This window comes from Pristis pectinata, chromosome 13 (assembly GCF_009764475.1).
Source record: "Pristis pectinata isolate sPriPec2 chromosome 13, sPriPec2.1.pri, whole genome shotgun sequence".
In the NCBI taxonomy this organism is placed as follows: domain Eukaryota; kingdom Metazoa; phylum Chordata; class Chondrichthyes; order Rhinopristiformes; family Pristidae; genus Pristis; species Pristis pectinata.
Window position 1 is genome coordinate 31,739,309 of NC_067417.1, and position 25,885 is coordinate 31,765,193.

The 25,885-nt window shown below is 39.2% G+C and overlaps 1 protein-coding gene across 2 annotated transcripts in view; it reads left to right on the forward strand.

The window, feature by feature from the left end:
* nkd1 (NKD inhibitor of WNT signaling pathway 1) overlaps positions 1–25,885 on the forward strand; it is a 75,712-nt gene that overhangs the window by 37,265 nt on the left and 12,562 nt on the right. For both annotated transcript variants that reach the window (XM_052028319.1, XM_052028320.1), the window contains exons 4-5: positions 4,674–4,731; positions 20,823–20,926. In XM_052028319.1, the coding sequence (XP_051884279.1) occupies positions 4,674–4,731; positions 20,823–20,926 (162 nt within the window). The remainder of the gene's footprint in view (positions 1–4,673; positions 4,732–20,822; positions 20,927–25,885) is intronic.

The following is a 25,885-nucleotide window of genomic DNA, read 5'->3' on the forward strand; positions in this document are numbered from 1 at the left end:
CTATATTGTGTTTCTACAGGTTTTCTCCATATTGGACTTTCAGGAGAATGCATCAGCTGTTTTGTAGATCAGAGGCTGATTGCTTGTCATCAGTGTGAGCATTGGGACAGTTCCTAGTGAGACAGTTGTTGGGAAAGACCATCTCCTCATGAGCCTTTCTGCTCTGGTTGGGAGAAGCAAGTGTTTCGATAGGAAACAGAATCAATGCTTGTATCTGGTTGGAGGAGCTGCTCAGGCACTGAAGATGGAGAAAAATAAAGATTTTGTGTCTCTTTTGCCAGGTTTCTCTGCTAGACTTCTGTTCAAATGGTGTTGACTCCTTGCTGGAGAACAACACAACTGTGTGTGTGTTAGCATCCAGAATTTTGCTGAAGTGGCCATATCTTATGTGTGAATCTTGATAGCAAATGCAGAGATCTGCCTGTATATAAAATTAAAACCCAACCTGATCCCGATGCAACCTGACAGCTAATTTTAATCTGACTCCAAGACTGGCTTGCGCACATAGCATATGGCACACATCCTCTTGACCCATAATTGCAGAGCCCAATAATGGCCTCGGCTAACATGAAATATTGCATTTCTTCATTAGGTACTAAGAATTAGTGCATTTATTCATAAAGAATCATCCTGGTCCAATCCAACCTGAGCCCAAGGGCTTGGCTCTTTTCAAAGTTAACTTGACACAAACCCGATGCATGTTGGGTTCTTTTAGTCTTGGTTTGATAGACAGGCTCTTATGAGCATTGTCAGATTATGCAGTTGACATTAGATCCATTGTGACTAATCTTGATGTTGCCCAGGTATAAAGGCATGCCTATCTCTAATGGCATCAGTGGAGGCAGAGGAGCAAACTGAAGTAAATGTTGATCTCTACAGCTCAGCCATTCATTGGATAAGTTGAGCCACTTGGATACTGCAGCTTCTATTCTTTTCTGTGATTTGACGGGTGTTGAGGTGACAGTTCCCAAGGACATAAGGAGACCGGGAGAGGCTGCACTTTATTCCCACTTGATCAAGATGTAGTTGGTTGAGAATACAGTGACCAGTTCTGATTCAGTGTGTTAAATGGCATCGTCAGGAATCTCAAACAACAACGTTCACATTCATGTCGCCATGAACTGGATTGTAATTAAGTACTTTGGGACAGAAATTCATCTCTGGTCTCTGGCACACACTGGATGTTAAAGTTAATGGAACCAGGTGTTGTGAAGTAAAACAATGGGCAACTGATGCTCCAGTATCCCTGAGTCGAGAGTTGGGAGCCCTTTAACAGCTCCTCTGTGGAAATGGGTGATTTATATCCCAGTCACTGATAGATTGAGATTAGTTTTGCTGTATGTGAATGATTATTAACCATTCAGTGAATTTTAATTTCAATTTCTCATAATAACATTTCTCCTTGTAGGATGAAGGTGTTGGAGAAAGCCAGGGTAGGTAACTTTGTAGGATCATTTACACTAAATGCATCTTATAGTAATGGCTATGTTTTATATGCCACTTCCTAAATTATTCCTTTGACTTTTGCAGACAAATGCACTTTAATAATTGTGAGTAACATGGCACTCTGTGTACTCTCATCCTTAACACCCTGGTGAGGGGTGCTTCTACATTTCTCAATCAGCAATTTGACTGTCGAGGTGTTTATGGGAGATGTAGTGCTTATAAAATATTCTGAGGTGACACAATAGCCCACTTGGGCTTATTGTCTGCCAGTCTGGAGAGGAAGTGCTGCTGCGTTGTCAGTAGTTTAATGGAAACACTGTGTCTGTTTCCTGGGTAGTTGAACATATCCATAGTCTTTGATAGTCCAGAAGTTATTGTTTATTTGGTTTGTGGAATTTACCATGGGATATGAGACATAACATAGAACAGTACAGCAAAATACAGGCCCTTCGACCCACAATGCTGTGCCGACCTTTAAACCTCGCCTAGGACTATCCTTCCTCCCACATATCCTTCTTCCCACATATCCCTCTTCCCACATATCCCTCTATTTTAAATTCCTCCGTATGCTTATCTAGTAATCTCTTGAAATTGACCAATGTACCTGCCTCCCCCACTGCCCCAGGCAACGCATTCCATGCCCCAACCACCCTCTGGGTAAAAAAACCTTCCTTGGATATCTCCCTTGAACTTCCCACCCATTACTTTAAAGCCATGCCCTCTTGTATTGAGCATTGGTGCCCTGGATGTTTTCCATGTTTTCTATTGGTGCATGTTCTCCTATTGTATGACATTCTGACAGTGGTCAGTTTATTGACTTCAGATTTTGAAGAGGTCTCCTAAAGAGAAGGAAGAAATGTTATACTTTGCCCTTCTCTCAAACTTCGGGGAGATGTGCACACATTCAGCCATCCAGCAATTCTTTTCCTCTATCCTGCTCTCTTCTGAATATACTTGTGGTAGCTGGAGTTTTCCAAAGATGCAGATGACTATATTGTATTTCCCCAAATGCTAAGTTTTAGTTGTAAACCATGCAGAAAGTCGACCATGGTCTTGAATAGTGGAACAGGCTCATGGGCCCGACAGCCCACTCTGCTTGTGATTGGTGTTAATTGTTTCAAAGAATTGTGAAAACCTTTGGAGCCATTCCAGCATCCGTTCTCAACATTACCTCCATGCAGAGGGATAACCCTAATTGAAATTCGCAGGAGTGACCCTGAGCTAGTGGTTGCCTGCCACTTTAATTCACCCCCCAACTCCCACTCTGACCTCCTGCAAAGTTACATCGCAGCCCAATGCAAACTTGAGGAACAAAACCTCATTTTTCTTCTGGGCACATTGTAGCCTTCCAGACTCGAGATCGAAATCTCCAACCAGGTAGCTGTTTGTCTCCTTCTGTTTATATCAGAAATGGCTATTCTGCCTCATATTGGTTCAGTTTTTCTTATTCTATACATGTAGTCTAGTCTGCTGGACACATCCCACAGCCTCGCAAGTTATAATACACTTAACAGACAAAGAAGCTTAATGTGCTGATATTGTCCCCATTAACTCACTTAGAGTCGCTCTGTCAGAGATATTCCACTTTTTCTACCCATCTCTTCCTTGAATTTAATGAGAGGGATTAGTCATATGTTAATTACCATTTGTCGATGGAAAATTTCCCATAGTGGCCATGATTGTTTCACTCATTCATCAAGTAACAGCACCATCTTGCAGTTATTCGGTGTTCCTTAAATGAACCACATCCTCGAAGCACAATGATAAGGGAGGTAATCTTTCAGCAGGCAGTAAAAGAAATATGGTTGGGTCAACACAGTGCCAAGCCAGTGGGCTTTTAGAAGACATAAGAGACTGCAGATGTTGGGATCTGAAGCAAAAAAAAAACAAGCTGCCGGAAGAACTCAGCAGGTCAGACAGCATCTGTGGAAGCAAAGAGATAGTCAAGGTTTCGGGTCAAGACCCCGCATCAGGGATTTAGGCCTTAAAAGACTGACAGAAGAAGCAAGGCTGTGTTTTAAATAAGGTCCCAGAAATTGGATATTCGGGTTGGAGGATCTTTTTTATTGCAATTGGAGGTAAAAGAGATGTGCTCGGGAGAGGAAATGATCTACAAAAGCAAGGCTGGCTGGCAGAAAGGATTGTACAAAGAAATAGGGGAAGGGTTGGAGGTGGGGGCAGGTGAGGAGGAGAGAGCAGCTTCAGGAAAGGGGGAGGAAGGCCAGGACAAGGGGGCATCACGGAGAAGAAGGCTAGGAGAAGAATGGAGGTGAGTGAGGGATGGTGAGGATAGGATGAGGGACAGGGCCAGGAGCAGGAGGAGATGGCCCAGGAGGAGAATGAGGGCCATGAGCCAAGAGGAGGGAACAGGCATAGAATGGGAAATGGATTCCAGGGGTGGGCTTGGAGGAGATTTTGGGAGTGAAAGAGGAGGAAGGATAGGTAGAAGAAAAAAAGCATCTGAGGGGTAATCCAAATGAAGAAAGTTTCCCTCTGATGAACCTCAATGTATTTTTTTTTACTTTTATTATCTGGAATTGGAGCGCAGCTGCCTTCAGTGTAAATTTAGTCTTCCCCAGTTGTTCTCCTTTTTGTGTTCCCCTCTCCTACTTGTGCAGTCAAAGTTGTCGTGATCTTCTGCAATGATCAGAATCAAAATGAAAATGATTGAAGTCCCCTCCCTCTCTCCCTGTCCTGCGTGGAAGTACATAGTATTTAAGACTTTTTTTTGTGGGTGAAGCTTAAGGAAGAAAACATTGTGTCTGGTAGGAATTTGACACTCTTTGAGTTTCAATCCAAGCATTACTGTGTTTTAAGCTTGATCAGTAAGCAATTGACTATTGCAGGATCAGTCTCCTTCATATCCAGGTTACAGGAGTTTGCTTCCTCTGCTGTGAAACTGGGCATCTATGCAAGTTGTATACATCATATAACCAAATGCTTGTCATGTAATTACCATTTAAAACCATTCTGTACCTGCAATACAATGTGTTTCATGGATTTAACTATTTTTATAGTTATTATAGCTCTGTTTATCTACAGTGTGATCAGTGTGCTAGGTCAGTGTGCTAGGTTTGCTGCCATTTCTAATTGAGTTAGAAATTTCTAATTGAGAAAATTGAGTTCCTGAGTTCTTTATGTACAGAAAATATCTTCATTTAAAATGATACAAGATTATTTCCTTTATCTGCATTGAAGATAAAATATCTCTGGGTTTTGTATTGCAGGGGTCGACCGGTGAATTTAGCAGAGAAGGATACAGTGAAGAACTTTATCCTTTAGAAGGTAATTATCAACGCTTTGTAAGGAGAAATAATTTTAGTTTTCCTATTTTTGTTTATTGCAAATTCCATTTGTGACGTGGTTACTGCTTTCTTCAAGTGTTCTGAGATTACAGTTCACTTATAAATTTCAGAGCAGGTGTGAGGGATTAATATTTTTTGTGTATTTATTTGCATATTTTACAGAAAAATTAAAATCTGTAGAAGAATTAGCATGTTTTGGATTTAGCAGTGCATTAGCATATATTGTGGTTCATGGAGCAACTGCAACACAAAGGTATCTCTGTGCAGGTCATTCCAGATAAAAAGAGACTGAGTCTGCAAGAGTCTGCAAAATTCTGCTCTCAATTCAGTCTTCATCTTCTTAATAAGCTGATCCTTTATAGAAGATATCTTTTCCTACAAAATGGCCATAGGAAAGATTATAAGTACTGATCTAGAATAAATCAATATTTTTAGGGATTAAGTTACATTCTGCTTGATGCTTTTTCTAATATTTAGAAAACATTATGTGATTGGAAAACTTTTTTAGACTATTTTATCACTTTTTAAAAATACTGCCTTTGTTACTTGGTTGTTCAGCAGCAATTCAGCTTTTTAAATGAACATGTTTTAGTAATGGATTTGGTAATGTCTGATGATGTTTGCTAAATCGATGATATCACAATGTCGCTCATTGTTATTGAATTGATGAAGTTGTATCAAATGTTTTGAGTATTGGATTTCATTATTGCCGGAACTATGAATTTGTTTTGATTGATGTATCGCTATGGTAGCTTTAACTAAATATAGTTAAGTTAATATTTCAACAGCAGTGTATAATCCGGAAGTGATAAGTTTAATGTTCTTTTATCCCTGGTATGTTTGGCACTCAGATCTTTACTGCTATGAACGGTAGCTTCATTTGTAGGATTAAGTAGATCTCTGCAAACAGCTTAATTGTGAGGAGAGGAATTCCTCGTGTAAATATACACATGCATGAAAACTAGAGAAATCTGATGCCTTCAGAGTAGCTGATACAGTCCACCAAAAAATTAACTGCTCAAGAATAGTGACTGCTTACCTGTGAAAACAGCTATTTAAACTTTTCATTCCCTGACTCCCTTCTCCATCAATTAACAATTAAAATTCCTGTTTTTTTTCCTGCCTTCTTTTTCTCTCCATGTTGGCACTTCGTTTGCTAATTCATGGTATCACTCTCTCCTCACACTTGCCAATCAATTCCTGCTCCTCCCTTATTCTCACCTTATCTGATAAAACTCCGAGTTTTGTTTTACCTGCCTTACCTCTTCATTGGCTTCTATTTACCACTGCCTCCACACACTTCATCAACATCAATTTTAGCTATCTTTCACCCTTTGTTTTCATTGGTTTCTCCTCTCCACACCCCTACCCCTTTCAATTCAATCCAGTTTCAGCCCTCCATTCCCCACCTCATTTTTCAATGTCCCCACTAATTTAAAGCAACAGGACATTTATGTCCCAGCTGTAATGGCAGGGAATGTCATCAATATAAATAGGAACTTCTTGTTAGAAATGGCAGCAAACCTAGCACACTGATCACACTGTAGATAAAGGCATGGATGCACATTTAGTGGTATTTGGCCTTTCTCTGGTCAAAGTAAGTGGGAAAATTAATTCTTTATACAGAGCCTCCATTTTCTTAATTTCACTAGAGATGTGACATAAAACAATCACAACACTGAAAAAAAATTCACCCTGGCCTTTGATCAGAACTGGCTCACTCTCTATTTCTCCCTCCAAAGATGCTGCCTGACTTGCTGAGTATTACAATTCAGTTTTTTTAAATTTCTGTTTATCTGAAGCACCCACTCTTCCTGTCTCTTTAGGTGTTTCATTGTTTGCTCACTGCAGTGTGTTTTCTCTGTACATTTATCATCGCTGGAGTGTGTACCTTTAACTCCTGCAATCATAGAAAAGCGCAACTGGATCCACACAAGTTCCCTCCCAGCTACGCTCGAGCACCACTCTTTTTTTTGCGAAGCAAGGATACTAAAAAGAAGAAAACCTTTTGTTATTAGCACAACCCACAATCACGATTGGGCTTCTTGAGTTTAATTTGCAGACCCTGAAATTGTAACTTAAGTGCTGATCAAACAGCAAGCTGAACTTCATCTGGTGTAGGTGGATGCTGCAGCTGTCAATATCCATCTCTATTACAGTCAGGGTGATACATGGCCAGACAGGTGGAGTATTCCAATAGTGAATCTTTCCAGGCCCACCAGTATGTGGGGAATCCAAATGGTAGACTTCAATGGTATGAGCAGTTATACTGGCCCCAGATCTCCAGGGAAGAAGCTAGCTTTCAGCAAAGGTCAGGGGTTTATTACAAAATAGATAAAAGGCAACAGATTATTACTTAGATCTGAACAACTTACCCATTGACTTAGTGCACAGGTAGAAGTAAAACCATCAAGTTCAATGTTTGGAGGTTCTTCAGCAGTCATTTTTATTTTCCTTATTTACAGACAGCCAAAATGTTTGGATTGTGAGGCATGTTTTAAATTCCAAGTTCTTCACATATGAAGGAGTAACTTCTACTAATTATGTAGCCATGCACAATAACACTGAGTTATTCCAAACATAATCTGTAACATTATAAAAATATTACAAAGTGCCATCAAACCGTATCTTTTACATTGTTTTTGCAAGTCTCATGAAAAGCTATCATTGAAAAAGCCTGGAGCACAACTAAAATGTTCAGGACCCTATTATAAGGAGTGTAAGATGTTAAGGTACATTTTAAGGATAAATCAAGAGAACCAAAACTATTTAGGTTGAGATATATACAAAAGTACAAATTTAAACCATGAGAAGTTATTGCTGATTTTGGAACAGAATAGGGAGACAATAACTCAGCAGGGTCTTGACCTGAAACATTGACATACGCTGTTTGTTTCCACTGATGCTGCTTGACCCACTGAGTGCTTCCAGTTTTTTGTTTCAGCATGACTACAGTCAGTCACATTACTAGAGTAATCTGTCCATGCATTAGGATGCAGAAAAGGTGAGAATAATGCAACCTAGTCACCATGTAACACCTGGGCATTTTTTTAAATTAACTTTTGTCACTGATGGACCCTGTAGCAGATGATAAACACTTTTATCTCCTGGAGTTGTAGGGAAGTGCAACTCGAGTCACACTCTCCAGCTGTACTCGGGTGCAATGTTTCCTGCACTTTCTCTCAACAGGAGGCAAGACTCCTGAAGGAATAGAACAATCTTTTGTTTTGGAATAGCCTATAAGCATGATTGGGAATCCAAAGTGTGATTTGAAGGTCTTGAAATTCTAATTGAAGTATTGACCAAACATCTCATATAGTCATACTGCACAAAAGCAGGGCCTTTGGCCCAATGTGTCCATGCCAGCCAGCAATTATTGATCCATACTAATTTCCTTTAGGTAGCTGGGTCTACTTCTGTTGTAGGTGAATGCAGCAGATCCCTTATCCCTGTTAGGAGTGGTAATTCTAAATCTGAATACAAATTTGAACAAATGCAAAATCAACTTGAAGTGAAATCAGTCATTTTTAGCAGTGCAAAATGGGTGGGCAGGATTTAGGCAGTTGATTCACAGTATGCCTGACTTTTATATTCTATTGGCCATGGTGGAAAAGAAAACGAGGCATGATGCAACATGAGCCATTGATTTACCATCAGCTGTGGATCAACTTAAAATCCATATCAATTCCCATATTTTGAGAGTTTCAAGGTAAATTAGCTCTTCACTGACTGAGGGCAAGACTAAAATGTGATTGAATATCATTTTATCTTAGGAAGATTAAGTTTTAACCTGATGATGGCTCTGTAAATTTGCTAATGAGCTATAGTGAATTTAATTATAAATAGGTTGATCTGTGGTAATTATTCTCACAGTGGGTGAAGTTGCTTTATTTGATCAAGAGGTTCTTGCTCTTGGATATAGAAATGCACAATCTTAAATTATTCATAGAGTCATAGAGCAATACAGCATGGAGACAGACCCTTCAGCCCAACGAGTCCATGCTGATCATGGTGCCCACCCACCTAGTCCCAATTTCCTGCATTCGGCCCATATCCCTCTAAGCCCTATCCCTGCAGGTTCCTATTCAAGTGCTTTTTAAATGATATTGTACCTGCCTCAACCACTTCCTCTGGCAGCTCGTTCCGTATACTCACCACTTTCTGCATCAAAAAGGTACCCCTAAAGTCCCTTTTAATCTTTCCCCTCTCACCCTAAATCTATGCCCCCTAGTTTTGGACTCTCCTACACTGGGGAAAAGACTGCTACCATCCACTTTATCTATGGCCCTCATGATTTTATAAACCTTCATAAGATCACCCCTCATTCTCCTGTACTCCAAGGAATAAAGACCTAGCCTGGCCAACCTCTCCCTGTAACTCAGGCCCTCTAATCCTGGCAGCATCATTGGAATTGATGTTTTAAAAGTGGGTGTTGTAATGTTAAGGCTATTGTTCATTAAATTGTGGATGTGCACATTAGGTATCGATTAGCATGAGAAATTATCTTCCTATGAAATATTGATGAATCCCTTTTCAGTATTTGCCTCAGATTGTTGGGAATGTGATGGAGTCAATGGGAATGTTGCTTAAAAAAAAGTGTGGTTTTATTTAACATTATATAGGTCAATCATACTGTGTGCTTCATATTGCTGTGAAGGTCTTTGGACCTCACAGTAATGTAGAATATGTGGTTTAACTCCAGCCAATCTGGCTCAGGTTTAATACTTGGCTTCAAGGTGACGGATGCACTTTTTGCATACCAGCTGTGTATAACAGCAACAAGAATTGTGTCTAAATTTTAAAGTAACCCATGAACAGACAAGCTTTTAAAGTTTGTCACAGGTGGAGAGAGAATTTGGCTCTTTCCATTCAAGCTCTATGTGAATTTAACATTAGAATCATATTTATAACATACATAGCTGCCTAGAAATCGGAATTCACCTGTTTTAGATGTGTTAAGATATCATGGTGCTTACTGCTAATGGCCAATCATTTTCCCTGCAAAAAAAAACATGAAATTTCCCAAAGAGAGGTTTGAAACAGCACTAAGATGGTTTCTAACTTAAAGGATGCGATAAAACGGGACCTGCACAATGCTCAAATGGGCGGCAGAGATCCATTGGCAATTTCACACCTTTGCTGAGCTGTGCACAGGGAGGGTTTCAGAACTGAGAAGACTGTGGAGGAGGGGGCAAATGCAGGAGAGAGACGTCATGAGAATTGTGGATGTGTGTGGCTATCCTCCATGTATTCGATCACTCTGATGGAATCCTGTGCTGTAGGTGTCTCCAGTCCACCACAAGGAGGGAATGACCAATGAAGCAGAGATTGCATCATCATGCGCTGAAGTGCATAAAATGGGCGAGTAAGGAAAGCGATTAGAAAAATATTTTCATCTGTGAAAAGTGAGTCAATCAATATAACTAGCAGCTAGGAAAGCTGCTGCCTCACCGTGCCACCAACCTGGGTTCAAGCCTGACCTCTGGGGCAGCTTATGTAGAGTTTGTATGTTCTCCCTGTGACTGCCTGGGTTTCCTCTGGGTGCTCCAGTTTCCTCCCACATTCCAATAATATAATGGGTTATTGACCATTGTAAACTTCCCTAGTGTGTAGATGACAGGTAGTTGATGGAAATATGGGGAGAATAGAATGGATTATGAAAGTATTAGTGTAAAAATGGGTCAGCAAGGGCCTGTTTCTGTGTTATATCTATGATTCTATTCCATCTCATTGGGGAATTCAGTTCAATGTGCCCCTTGTTTTGTTTTGTAACTATTCATTAAATGGGGCAGGTTATACCTTTAGAATTCCACTTTATATCAGTAAGGGCAGAAATGGTGGCAGCAGGAATAGTTATGTCATTAAGGAAAATGCCAGGTGTCAAGGCTGCATGGCAGAGGCAGGCATGGTAGTGTAGCGGTTAGCATAACGCTATTACAGCGCCAGCCGCTGTCTGTAAGGAGTTTGTATGATCTCCCCGTGTGTCTGCGTGGGTTTCCTCGGGATGCTCCGGTTTCCTCCCACATTCCAAAGGCGTACGGGTTAGGAAGTTGTGGGCATGTTACATTGGCGCTGGAAGCATGGCGACACTTGCGGGCTGCCCCCAGAACACTCTACGCAAAAGACGTATTTCACTGTGTGTTTCGATGTACACGTGACTAATAAAGAAATCTTATCTTAAGTGCTTGGTCCAATTCCCCTGTGTGTTCAATTTCATCCTGAAATGATCACTATGTGGGTTAAATCACTTTTATGTGTGATCTGCGCGTAAAATGTGGGTGCAAATTGATTCAGTTTCGAAGCAAACTTCCCTTCATTTATCTGGGATGAATAAAAATTCTTTGAAGTTTCTGAGCTATTGGGAAGCTGTGCAACTGCTTTTTGTTTTTTTTCTATGAAAGTGTGTTCTATAAAATGAAAGATGTTGGAACGTAACTTTAATCAGTTATGAAAAAGTGTGATTTGATCCTTCATCTTTGTTGCCAGGAAGACAAGGTTGCAGGTTCCTGAATTGAGAATTTATTTGGTGAGAGCCAGGTACATTAGTGGCCCTTTTGAACTGTAGAATGAACGAAATAAACATCAAAGTATCGAGCTGTGAGAGTAGATGTTGACTCAGTGAAACTCCAGCTTAAAGGTTACTACTTCTACCTAGTGCTGGATTTAATATATATGAAGTGGAGAGAAACAGTTTGTCTCTGATTGTCTGGTGTATTTAGTACATATATTTGATTTTGGAATGGAGAAGAGAGAAGAGAATCAAGAAATCTTGCTGCAGCTTTTCTTAAGTAACTCCTCTATCTTTCTTTTACTTCTGTCCATATCAATCACACCTGCTATGGTTGACATCAGTGGGGCTTTATAATCAACCAACTGTAAGACTGCTTCAACAAGGTGGAGTAGTTCCAGTTTTTGCTTTGAATTAGTGTTCTTACTGTAATCTGTATGTGAACTGGAGTCACTCCTCATTTATTAGAACAGCGGGGTTGATACTGTGAATTTCATGATGTGTAGTTGGAAATTACTAGGGTTACTGAATAGTTCTTAAATTCCTCTCTGAAAGATTAAAATTAGAGTAGTTTCCCTTGACAACTGTATGTTCTCTGGCTGGAGTTATTGTAATTGTTATGATACATTTCTTATATAATGCATTTTGTATGAATTTTCAAACCTCAGAGTAGTTACACTATAAATGCTGGGCAATATATTAATTTCATTTTTTCTGTTTAGATCAACTATTATTAAGAATATGAATTTTTATCATGACATCCCATTTGATAATACAATGTAACATTACCTCACAGTCGAGTAAACCCCTTTTATTGAAAAATATTCACCTTTCTCCAAGTATTTTAATCAAATTTTGCAGCATTTATCACATGTTTAGATTGAAAGTTTCTGTGACTGTAGAATTTATGATGCTATTTCTTAATACCACACACCTTGTTTTACAACAATCACTTTCAAGAATTGTCAGTACAGTTGTTAATGTAAACTGTGCCTTAAACATTCATCCAAAAACTGGAAAAGGAATTTGAAAAAAAAATCATTACTTTAGACACAAATATGCAGATAAAAGACTCTGGGTTGCATGTCTGTTTTTAATGTATTTAAAAGTTTTAAGCTTTGAAGGCGGCAGTTTTTTTGTTTCATTGTTCCTTAAATACAAATTAGCAATGGTAGGGTCACAGAGCTTTAAGTAACCCCACAGAAGAATGCTGGGAGTGCTTTAACTTTAGCTTTGGAGATGGGTGGGGAGAATCTTCTTTGATCTTCGAAAAAAGTTCACTCTTCTGGCTAACATAGAAACAGTGTTTAAATTTTAACTTAATGAATTAGTAATTCTATTTAATTCTGTCTGATCTACAGCCAAACTGCATTTTCTTAGCATGAGAATTGAGAATCAAAGAGTTTCAAGTGAATATGGTCAAATAAAGCGTTTAAATTGGCAGTTGCTACCTAATAGGATAAACAGAGTTTATACACAGTTGGCAGTTCAACCTTAGTGATCCAGACTATGATCTGCACTGCTTGTAGCATAACTAGGACTTTTAAACTAAAAAAAACTGTTTGCACAAAATTTTGGCATTATAACTGAAAAAACTTGTTTTTTTTTACATAATATATTGTATTGGATTTGCAGAATTGTAGCTAGTTTTTCCATATGTAAAGTATGACATTTTTATGGAATTCTGAAGTGTACAGTTTTAATTTAATGAAATTGACATAATGTCAAGAATTAAATCTACGTAATCTAGGGCATCAAAACCAAATTGCAAAATAATAAAGTAAGCAACTTTCGCATAATTGTGCTGTATATCAAATCTAGTTCACTACTCTTAAAAAAAATCAAAAATACTGCAGGTGCTGGAAATCTGAAATAAAATGGAAAGCATTGGAAGCATTCAGCAGGTCAGGCAGCATCTGTGGAAAGGGAAACAGTGTCAATGTTTCAGGTCCAAGTCCCAGTGTCAGAACTGGGAGAGAAAACAAGTTCATTTTCAGTTACAGAGAAGGTGGGAGAAATGGATGAAACAAAGGGAAAACCCCTGATAGGGAGAGACCAAATAATGTGGCATTTAGAAGCATATTATGTTTCTTTGTCTGTGTAATGTTCTGCCAATAACAGAGCTGTGGTATGTGCCCAACAGGTTGAGAAATGTGCCGTTGTACACTTTTGGGACAGGAAGTAAACGGGCAGATTATTATCTAGAAGGGGAGAAAATTCAAAGTACAGAAGTACAAAGGGACTTGGGGGTACTTGTGCAGGATACCCAAAAGGTTAACCACCAGGTCGGATCAGCAGTAAGGAAAACGAATGCTATGTTGGCATTCATTTCGAGAGGTATAGTGTATAAAAGTAGGGAAGTGTTGATGAGGCTCTACGGGGCACTAGTGAGGCCTCATTTGGAATACTGTGTGCAGTTTTGGGCCGCATATCTTAGGAAGGATGTACTGATGTTGGCGAGGGTTCAGAGGAGATTTACAAGGATGATTCCCGGAATGAAAGGGCTTACATACAATGAGTGTTTGTCAGCTCTTGGACTGTACTCACTGGAGTACAGAAGGATGAGGGGGACCTCGTAGAAACATTTCGAATGTTGAAAGGACTGGACAGAGTAGATGTGGCTAAGCTGTTTCCCTTGGTGGGTGAGTCCAGGACCAGAGGGCACAATCTTAGAATTAGAGGGTACTGGTTTAAAACAGAGATGAGGAGAAATTTCTTTAGCCAGAGGGTAATGAATTTTTGGAATTCTTTGCCATGTACAGCAGTGGAGGCCCAATCATTGGAGGTGTTTAACGAGGAGATAGATAGGTATCTAATTAGTCAAGGTATCAAGGGATATGGGGATAAGGCCAGAAATTGGTGCTAGAAAGGAATAGTTTTTTTTTCCTTTTTTTTTCTTTATCTTTTTCTTTTTTTCTTTTCCTTTAGCTCATGGAGCAGACTCGATGGGCTGAATGGCCTACTTCTGCCCCTTGTCTTGTGATCTTGTGAGGTCAGACAATACTAATAGAGAAACACTGAGCCAAAATCACATATGCAGAACTGGCAGAAATGTTTAATTCTGATACGGACAGAAAGAAAAAGTCAGTTATCTGAAGTTGGAGAATTCAATATTGTCTGAAAGGCTGCAACATGCCAAGATGGAAAATGAGAGCTGTTCCTCAGGCTTGTGTTAGGCCTCACTGTAATAGTGCAGGTGGCCACAGGTAGTTCAGAGTGGGAGTGGAATGGAGAATTAACGTGGCAGGCAATAGGAAGCTCGGGGTCCTTGCTGCAGACTTGGTGTAGGTGCTCTGTAAAACGATCATCCAAACTGTGTTTGGTTTCTCCAATGCAGAGGAGACCACATTGTGATTACTGAATGAAGAACACTAGACTGGAAGAAGTGCAAGTGAATCACTGCTTCACCTTGAACAACATTTTGAACCTCTGGATGGTGGGAAGAGAAGAGGCATCTCCTGTGGTTACATGCGAAAGTGCAATAAGATAGAGAGTGGTTGGTGGGGACAGAAGAGCAGACCAGGGAATTGCAAAGAGAGCAAACCCTTCAAACTGCTGAAAAGGGAAGGGAGGGAAATATGTACTTGGCGGTGGAATCTTGACTGGGCTGGCAGAGGTTGCAAAAGGAAGTTAAATGCTATTCTTAAGTGCAAATAACACTCCTACTAAATTCCTTTGCTGAGTATTAATATTGGGTATATTGGTGATATGAATTAGAGTTTGATTTTATTTTGTGGACTGAAGGTTATTCCACATTAATGTTGCAATTGAAGAATTACTTACAACCAAGCAATACCTTGTTTATTCCAACTGGTCCCTATCTGATTGTCAGAGACAAGAGGATGGGTGCGGGTGTAGTTATGCCCATGCAGAGAACACGGCTTTTGATGGTCCCTTCAAGAGTGAGTGAGGGAGAAAAGCATCTGCCTTTACAACCCAGTGAAAATTGCTCCAATGTAAGTTTATAAAATGTTCAAAAGGACCCCAGGGGTCATGCACCATGCAGTGTCAAATCCATCTGGGGGAACGCTCCTTCTCTCCACTTCACAATGATACAAAATTGACAGTATTACTGTACCTTGAGTCATATTTTGCAAGAGCAATCCAATACTAAAATGACTTTAAATGTCAGATTTCCATATAATTAATTACTTCTATGCTTCCTATATATTTCTGAACTCCTGTTGTGCGGATTTCTTTTTTTTTTGTAGCTGTCTTCCTTTGATAAGGCTTCAGTGAGGATTAAGTGAAACTGGTGTAAAATGGGATATGGTTTATTTCCATATTTTTGTGATTAACTGGATTACAAAACACGTTTAAAAATACTAGCTTGAGGAATAAGTTTAATGCATCATCCCAGAAAGTGAAGTTTTAAAAATCAGATGTCTGTTGTGAAATCTAGCAATTTTCTGTCAACTTATCATTTGATCCAATTTATATGTACTAATCACCAATGAATTATTAAAGTATGCATCATATAACCATTATTCTAGGCATTCATTTAATAGCATTTGCAAAGGAATTTGTCCTCTTTATCAAGTGTACATTTTCATACACAGCCACTGCAGTGATGTTAATTTGGAATACATCAGTTTTAAAGCAAATTGTGTGGGGACAAACATCGAAAAGTTCAACACAGCAATTTTCAGCAGAATGTAAATTTGAGATGAATAGAGCCAGGTTTTGAGCTGCAATGATTATTACTGTAGTGGCAGGAAGCTACCAGACCAAAAAGGGGGCTACATTGATAATTGGTTGTGTTTCCATATCTCAAGCATGAAATGGATGTGGAGTAAATTTAGTGAAATATATTGAAGTTTTGGTTTTGTAGATACACATGTTGGATGAGAACAATTATTAATACTGAGGCACAATAATTAGGATTTTGGCTTAAGGCCATACACTATGAAATGAACTAAAACTTTACCCCAGTAAGCCACCACAGAGTTTATCTGTCCTACAAGCCAAGGATTGCAGTTGGATATCTATTAAATTAAGGGTGTGTCTAATTCATCTGCCTCAGCTTTCAACTGACAAAATTATTCAATCTGTTGGCAGGTTACCAAAAATAAATCTCTTTTTCTTGTGCTTAGCATAATAAACATGAATTCTTTCTGATAAATTATTCATAGAAAGTAAGTAATGACTATTATGTAAATTCAAATACTTCTATAATAATTAAATTATTAGAGGCTGTTCATTAGAGTACTATTGTTCGCTAGTCCCAGCCAGATATTGCTTTTCCAGACCACCCCGGATAATTGGAACTGGTACTAAATCAGAACCAGATCTAAACGATTAAAACTAAGCTGTGCCTGCGTTTACCTGGAATCATTCCAATCGGCAAGGTTTGCTGAGCTGTCTGCTTCTCTTATCAGTTTACTTCTTCAGGAAGACCCTATATTTTAGAAACAACATGCTAATCCTGGGATACCTCATTGCAAAACACTGGAGAACAAAGAGCTACTGGACATTTCTGGGAATTTCCTCATTATAACACCTGCTGTGATGAGGTAATTATGTGAAGTGGCCATTTGGCAGTCCTGATCCTGCAACATTTCTCTGCCGGATAGCGATTGCCCCAGGCTGAAACAATAAAGCAACTGATTGGCTTCCCTCAGACTGCATTGCGCTCACTATATAACTGATCAGTCATCTCTGAAACCTTTAGACCTGTTCAGCAGCCTGCTGAATGATACATTAATAGTGCAGTACCAGCAGGAATTTCAATGAAAAATGTTCTAGTGATAAAGCTACAGTGCTGATCCCAACAGGGCTGAATCAGTTGAAGACATCAGACAGGTGTCTCTGGTGTTCAGTTACTCATCCTCAAATCAAAGTAGATAACTTCGGAAGCATTTTATATTATGACTACCATGTGCTTTCTCTCATCTCAATATCTGATTTTGTGAGTAACAGGTTTTCAGGTAGAGCACACAGCAAGTTCCACTATGTTTTGTCTAATGGCAAGAGTTCCCCAGGCCTTGCTAACAATTTGCATTTTCTCTGCAAATTTATGTGAAAGCAGAAAAGCTCTAGATGTGCTTGGATTTTCGGATGAATGGGGAGTCCTGCTCATTCACAGAAAATAAGACTGTGTGCTGTTAACTTTAAAGGTTGAGCAGTTTATGAACACCACTGAAGATCAATAAAGGGTAGAGGCCACTAGAGGGTTCCTGGGCATAACCTTCCAGAAGAATATGACTTTGGCATGGCACAAGAATAACTTTTCCAATCGAGCTTCAGCTTGGCACAGTTATTTCAGAGCACTGCATGGCGGGAAGTTGAAACAATTCCAGAATTTTTGTCAAACTTTACAGAGTGAACCAAATCCTTGACTATAACTGCTCTGGCTGGTATGTTTTCAGCCATCCACTACTTAAATGTTACAATCAATTCAGGACAAAGCAGCAAGGGCAGTGCATTATCTTCTGAGCTTTATCTGCACAGCATCTGTGTGCTCTGAGTAAATAGAGGAAGATAGGCAGAACTCTAATTTGCCACAACTGACATATTGCTCATTTTCTGGGTCTGTGTTAGATGCCAAACCTTAGCAACATTCTGAAACAAAGACAGAAGTGCTGGAAGAACTCAGCCAGTCAAGCGGCATCTGTGGAAAGAGAAACCAGTAAACATTTTAGGTCAGGGACCCTTCCTCAGAACTGGGGGAAGAGTGGGTTGTTGGTTTTCAACGCAAAGCAAGGAGGAGTGAGGTGTCAGACAAAAGACAATATGGAGATTGGTTAAGATAGATCAAACCTTAAGGAGCATGCATACTGACTATTAGGGAGGCATTTTAAAGAAACGGTGAGAAAAGATAATGGTAAGATAAGATAATAAAAGAGCATGATAATGGAAAACTATGAGAGAGCAGAGAGTCATTGGACACACAAGAGACTACAGATTCTGGAATCTGGAGTAAAACATAAACTGCTGGAGGAACTGGGCCAGTCAGGCAGCATCTGTGGGGGTGAAAGGAATTGTCGACGTTTTAGGTCACGACCCTGCATCAGATTCATTATCTTCTTTCAGGTTCCAGCATCTGCAGTTTTATTTGCTCTCCTCAGCAACATTCTGTTGCAAGGGAGATTAATGGCTAACTAATTAGGCCTGAAATCCACACATACAACTGCCACATGTAGTATGTTAACTCCCATACCACCTTGCTATGTGTAGCTGTTTGGGCAAGTTGAGATAAATGTTTTATAAAACTGGCACCTCACAAGCTGCATCACTGTGATCAGGCTGGGGCAGGGTGATGTGAAGTGGGAACTTCTGCACTCGGGGGTGATTATCAAAAATCTTGATACCACGTGCAAGAGCTCACTTTTGAATATAATTATCACTAGAATCATAAAGTGATAGAATAATACAGCATGGGAACAGGTCATTCGGCCCAAGTTGTCCATGCCAACTAACATGCCCATCTAAGCTAATCCTATTTAGCCCAAATCCCTGTAAACATTTCCTGTCCATATGCCTGTCCAAGTTTAAATGTATCTAATGTACCTGCCTCAACCACTTCTTCTGGTGGCTCGTTCCATATACTGACCACCCTCTGTGTGAGGAAGTTGCCCTCAGATGCCTTTTAAATCTTTCCCCTCCCACCTTCAACCTATGCCCTCTAGTTTTTGATTCCCTTTCCCTGCGAAAAAGACTGACGCTTAAGTATTGAAACTTGCTTAAGTGTTGAATATTGGTTGGGAAATAATGGAACTCAGTTAAAGTTGGATGCTCAATAACCCCTCCTAATTTGTTGATAATTCTAATAGTTAAGGCAAAATAGTGCTTCAATGTCAAGAAAACAAAAAGACTACCAAAACTGGATTGTTTCAATTAATTTATTTTTTTATAAATAATTATGATGGCAAGACAACTTTAAACAAGGGAATGCAGGTATCTGAAATTTAAAAAAAGAATTGGAACAAGGCTCTTTGGCTCTTCATATGCTATTATATGAGTAATAACATGGATCTATTTATATACAAATCTCCCTAATCCATGTCCTTGGACTAGGGAAGGCAGAAGTCAGCCAGGGTTTCTGCTGTACTATCCAATAGCATGTGAGGTCTTGCCCTTTGTGTGAGGTAATGGAAGATTGTTGGTATATCTTAAATTGTATCCCAGAATGAGTGCCGTCTTAGGAGTGGGAAGTTGGTGTGGAGAAAAGAATCAGCTTACTGTGGCCAGCTTGTATTTGTTGACAAGTTTTAAGATGGTTTACATAATTGTTTAAATGGCACTAAACTTGCACACTTGAAGCATTAGTACCACTTGCTACTCTCTCTTTAATGTGCTTGTTAATGAATGGCATCCTAATGGTGTCCCAGAATGCAATAATAAATCCTTCAATCAATCTTGTGGCTTCTAGGAAAATATAATACCTGAATTGTTGCTTTATGGAAATTAGATGATTACAGTTTGAAAGAAAAGATTAACTGAAGTTTAAGAACTAAAGCTGTCACTTGTGGGTTCAGAGGTGAATTACTGACGAACAGTGTGTGTCCAGGTGCTCCTGCTGGAGAAGAGATTTAGACAGCTTTAAACTTTAATTTCTGACTTTAGATCACAGGTGTAAAATACAATCTGATGCTTAGGAGACATGCCTCAGGACCTGGTTAAAAATAGTCAAAACATATCACTTAGATTTACAGGTACCCAACGACTGCTGTCTCAGATTTTATCAATAGTGTACAGGGCTGTATAGTCAACCATATTAAAGAATACACTTTTATTTATGAACCAGCTGCATTTTTAAGCAATGTTCTGAAATGGAATCAATGAATAAATAAATAATGGAAAAAATAATTGCAACATTAATGCAAATAATTTAAGTTGTCAAATGCTAGTCTGTTGGAGCAGCAGGTATTATACTGCTGTGCTAAAATCTTCTAAGATTCTATAGAACAAACTTGAGAAAAATCATATAGAAGTTTTGTTTGTCTTGGTGGACTTGCTTCTTTGGTTAAGTATTTTTCTCTCATTTCTACAGTTATATTTGAATGCTCCATACCAAGCCCTTGTCCTCTTGCACTGATTTTGTGTTTCTATGTATTCTGTCGCCTCATTAAGTAAAAGTCCTGAGGTCAGGGCTTGGCACTTAACCCAAGTCTAAATGAAGTAGTAATGGAATTTGTGAAGGTTGTTGCAATACTCTTTATACTGTCTGAATTGCCTTGAAGGAAAGGGTACTTTTAATGAAAGACCCAAAAGATCATGGATATGTGTGAGGAATGGGGGGGCGGGGGGGGGGGGGGGGGAAGGGGTTTGGTTCTATATTTGTTACCTTGCTGAGACACAAGTGGAACATTTATTTCTTTTGTATCTTCCATGATAAATTCTTAACATTTGATTTTTAATGTATTTTACTATGTTTTGCCATAGTGTTATATTTTGGACATTGGTACTTATGATTACGAGATTGGTTTACATTTTTATGAAATTTATGTGAAAAATGCAAAAAATGTACAGTACCAAAAATACCTCTGCTGACTGTACCTATTGAAATGTTCTTTTGTAATGAATTGGACAACTTACCCAACCTTTGTTTTTGCAATTTGAAGTTGCTCTGCCTCCAGAGAACACGGATGGCTTCATCGGTACAGCTGAGAAGAAGATGGAAAAAGGAACTGGACAGAGTGGCATGAAGAAACAATTGAAATTTGAAGTGAGTTTTGTTTTAAACATCTCAGTTTAACAACGTGTAATGTGTACAAAGTCAAAAAAGAGCTTGGTGGTCTTACTGTGCTGGAAACTGAAGGGAAACATCAGCAATTGAGTATCTTTTATCACCATGAATATTTTATAAATGCATTCACTTGCACATCGTCCAATTCATAATTTGAAAAGGGAAGGAGAGTAAATCCTTTACGTATTCTGTTCTGCAGGTAAATTCTATGTGCTGAGGACAGATGTACCACCTTCAGTTACATACTGAACTATGATCATCATAAAATTGCACTAGGGCAATTGATGTACTGCAGCTAATTTTGATTTTTCCCGATAATGTGAAACTTCAATGTAAATGAAACTTGGGAGAGTTGGGCAGCTGAATTAATATTGCCTGTTTTACACTATCATCTGAGATCTAAGTTGCCCCCTTTAATTCTGTCAAGGCAGAATCTTGGGGGATAGATATAGTGCTCTTTATTCAAAAACAATTTGGAAAGCATGGTCTGAGGCTAAGTTCCGGCTTCAACATGCATCCACCAACTGCTTGCATTGATCCAGCACTTTTGACCAAAAGTTTGCTCCAAAACTTAAGTTGTAAGGAAGGTTCTTAAAAGGAGTAAGGAGGAGTGATGTGGCAGAAGGAGAGTAGAGAAGTGGGGAGGTTAAGGGAGGGAAAGAAGACATGGGAGACATGCATTTATATGACTATTTCCACATCTCTTTCACAATATGTCAAACCACTTTATAGCTAATGCTCCTGTGTAACGTAGGAAACAAGGCTGTCAATTTTTATACTGCAGCTTCCATGAACAGCAATGTGATGGAGTGCAGATCAGTTTTCAAAAACATTGATGGAGGGATATTATATTGACTTAGATGTTGGGGAAACCACCACTCACCCCCGCCTCTGCCTCTTCTTTGAAGTGGTGTCGTTGGACCCTTTATATCCCTCAGAGAGAGGAGGAGAGAGGACAAGAGAGGGAGAGTAGATGGGGGGTCTCCCTTTAACTTCTCACTCAATAACAGATACTCTGACAATGTAGCACACGTCCTCAGGAAACTTTAGATTTTTTTTTGTACTCATGTCTGAATTGAATCTACTGTCACAGAGACATGAGTGATGCCAATTTAGCAACTGCCCATTCACCCCAGGATGGTAAAGGAAATCATCTCTTATGCCTTTTTAAACACCTTATTTCCCTGTCCTGCTGCATCCAACATGTGCAATAAAAATATAGAAAGCTGGAAATATTCAGCAGGGCAGTCAGCATTTGTGGAGAGAGACATATATTTAACATTTCAAGTTGATGTTCTTTCATCAAGACGAATAACATATTCTCAACCCACAAAGTTAACACTACTTCTTCCTCCACAGACGTTGCCTGCCCTGCTGAATATTTGTAGCACCCTCTGCTTTTATTTAAGTGAACAAAAGGTCAATCTGGAGTAAGTGTAAATAGGAGAGCCAGAACAATTATTTGAAACTCCCAGAGAAATAATTCATAGATGCTGGAAACTTGAAATGAAAATGCTGATTATTTCAAAGTTTTGAACTCAGTGCTGGGCCCAGAAGGCTGTAAAATGCCCAGTCAGAAGATGAGGTGCTGTTGCTTGACCTTGTGCTGCACTTTGTTGGTAGATTTGTATTTTGGAGTTGCAGAGTTTGGGGCTTAGTTAGCTGAATGATAGATGAATTCAAGTTGGAAGATTCAAGAGGCTAGAATTGGAAGAGAAATCTCAGAATCCTCCGAATTTTCTGGCTACAAAACGCAAAGGCAGTCAGCATTTTTATACTTTTAGACCTACTAATATTTCCTAAATGATCCCTTGTGGTTCACAGACAAACCTGACCATATTAGGAGTGGATTCCTGCTATCCATCCATCACTGCTCCAAGTGACATGAAATTTTACCCTTATTGATTTTATTATTTCGAAACACTTTGTACACACCTTGTGGACAATGGAGTTACCTCTATAACAAAGAAAAGACTGGGAAAGAAAATTGGGGAGGGAAATTTTTAAAAAATAGCCTATCTTCCAGAAGCTAAGTGTAGGAAGGCTTATAATCTATTATTGGTTTATTATTGTCACTTGTAGCCAGGTACAGTGAAGAACTTGTCTTGCATACTGTTCATACAGATCAATTCATTACACAGTGCATTGAGGTAGTACAAGGTAAAACAATACAGAATGCAGAGTAAAGTGCACAGCTTATAAAAGTTCATCATAATGGGAGAGTAGAGAGAATCCATTAATTATATATCTTTCTTGACTGTGTCAAACATTAACATCTTACAAAATTTTTACATACTTTTTAGGTGATGTTCATTAAATAGCCAAGTTCATATTATGGGACAGGGCATGCTCAGTATAAATGGGATGTGTAATCTGGTGAACTCTCTTTTAAATTTCACTAATGTTTGGACTGAACTTTCCTACATCAACAAATTTCACCAGTACTGTAGCCTAGGCGTTAGCAGCATACATTTGCCATCTCTCGAAAACACAGCCAAAATTTTGGACATGTCCAACTCTTGCTAACCATTGTTAAAACTGAGTATCACTAACAGAATCTGCACTATAAACTTGAAGATGTAATACTCAAGAAACAGTTAAAGCATCACATGGGTGAGAATCATTATATCATGACAGTGTGTATTGAGCGATGACTGGAGCCTACGCGCATGAGTAAAATTCCTTGTTAGTCAGGACATCTGTTTGCCAAATACACTGTCTTTTCCTCTTTAGATGTTACTCCTGAGTGTAAATCATAGAGAACAAATGAAAAGTGACCTCCTATTTTCTTTCAACTGTAGTAGTTATATGGAATTATTATTTATGTATGATTGATGCAAAAAACCTGATAATTATTGATTGATAATTGTAAAATATGTTTTAAGCATTTATTATATCTTTTTATTAATAGAACTGTTTCTTTAATAACCAATTAGCAGTGCAGTACTTGCAGGGAGAAGCTATTCCTATTTGGATAAGACTTTAAATAGCCTTCTGGAGACTGCAGGATTAGATCTTTCAGTGGGAAAAGAACTCTTGGACGATATATTTTCACAGGTCTATTTCCAGCTGGCTGGCACTGAGGATTGGCAATATTCCTGCTGCAGGATATTGATCTTGGCACTCCGACATTCGCACTGGCCCAGAACTCGAGTCTCAGCTGCTATTAAACCTTTGACCTGTTAAAGCTCAGGAATTCTAAGCAGCATCAGTGCTGATCACTACTTGTCTCAGTGGCAGTTATGTACTAGTAGAACTAACCTTCAGGTTGGATCTGAATTCAGCTAATGCGGACTGACATATAAAGGACCCTCTCTGGACATAGATCTATTTAACATGGTTTTCCATACCTTTCTGATGAAGTGCACTCTTAGCGATGTGGACCACCAAGGCAAAGACACATACATTTCATTTGAAAGCAATTCCCACTCAATATCATTGACTTTATAGAAGCTCTTCCCAAGGCTGGTATCTGAACTACCAACGAGGAGTTTTGGCATATTGACTAAGAAAGCTACAAGCATTATCTTCAGTCTGTGCTTGCATGATAGTGGGACGTGGTTCATTTCAGCATTTACAAGCTAGAAAGAGGAAAAATTAGCCACAATCATTATCCAGTGACAGCTGCTGGATTCTGTGTGTGTGCGTGTGTGTGTGCGTGTGTATACAGAATCTGAAGGAACTGGATGGTACTGATGATAAACTTGAGGCATTTCAAACACAAGAACCAACCTCAATTTCATTAAGGAGCTTCTGAGAATGAACATCTTCGAGGCCATAGCATGGAATGACTGGGAACATCACCTCCCATCTCAGTCCTTTGGAGTGCTTGGCCCATGCCTGTTGTAGGCTCAGATCCACATAGGGACATACTTTGGTCATTTATCCCCTCGGGGCTGATCTGCCATTTAGGGAGTTCATGGCTGTCAGCAACATTAACCTGCCTTTGCCTCATTTCTCTTAATCAATCCATTAAACTCATATTAAAATGAATAATTGATTCAGCATCAATTGCTATTTTTCCTAAAGTTCCCCCTACCTTTCATGTGTAGACATGTGTCCTTACTTCAGCAGAACAACAATGATTTCCATTACTGAGCACCTTTAACTAAATGTCAGAAAGTGCTTCATCGCAGTGTTATTAAACAAAGTACCTGAGTCACATTTGTGAGCAGATAAACAAAAGGTCATCATGAAAGAAAGAAAGAAAAATGCCAGGAGGTTTACGAGAGGGAATTGCAGAACCAAGACCTTGGCAGCTGAAGGTATTATTGTCTGTGGTGAACAGATTAAATTTGGGGATTGGAATTTGAGAATTTGCCAATCTTGGAATGTTGTGGGGTTAGAGGAAATAGTAGAGATTTGGTGGGGACAATATCATGGTGGAATTTTCAAAAATGAGAATTTTTAAATTGAACCATTGCTTAACCAAGAGCCATAATAGGTCAGCAGGAACAGGTAATAAGTGAGTGAGGTGGAATGAATTCGAACATACATTTCAGATAACCTCATGTGAACATAAAGCATAAAGGGAAAGGCTGGTCAGGGTAATGAATGGTCTGTTTCAACTGGTGATCAGGGATAAAGTTGATGTTGATGGCCATAGGGGAAATTTTGGCTTTGGTCATTCTGATTCTCTGTTGGAAGGAGTATCTGTCCAAACTGGATGTCAGGCAAGCTGCCAGGAATTTCAGACACTGTAAAAGGTCATGAGAGTTAATAGAAAAGTGTCATCGGCATACCTGTGGAAATGGATGTCATGTTTTAGGATGAAGTTGAGAGATGAAAAGTAGGAAGGGTCAAATAGAGGGGAATGTCAGAAATAATAATTTCAGGAGTGAATTGAAACCATTGCAGCTGGTTCTCTATCTTGAATTGGAAAGATAGGAAGGGAACCAGGTGCAAGAAGGTTCACCTCGCCTGACAATAGTGGGGAGG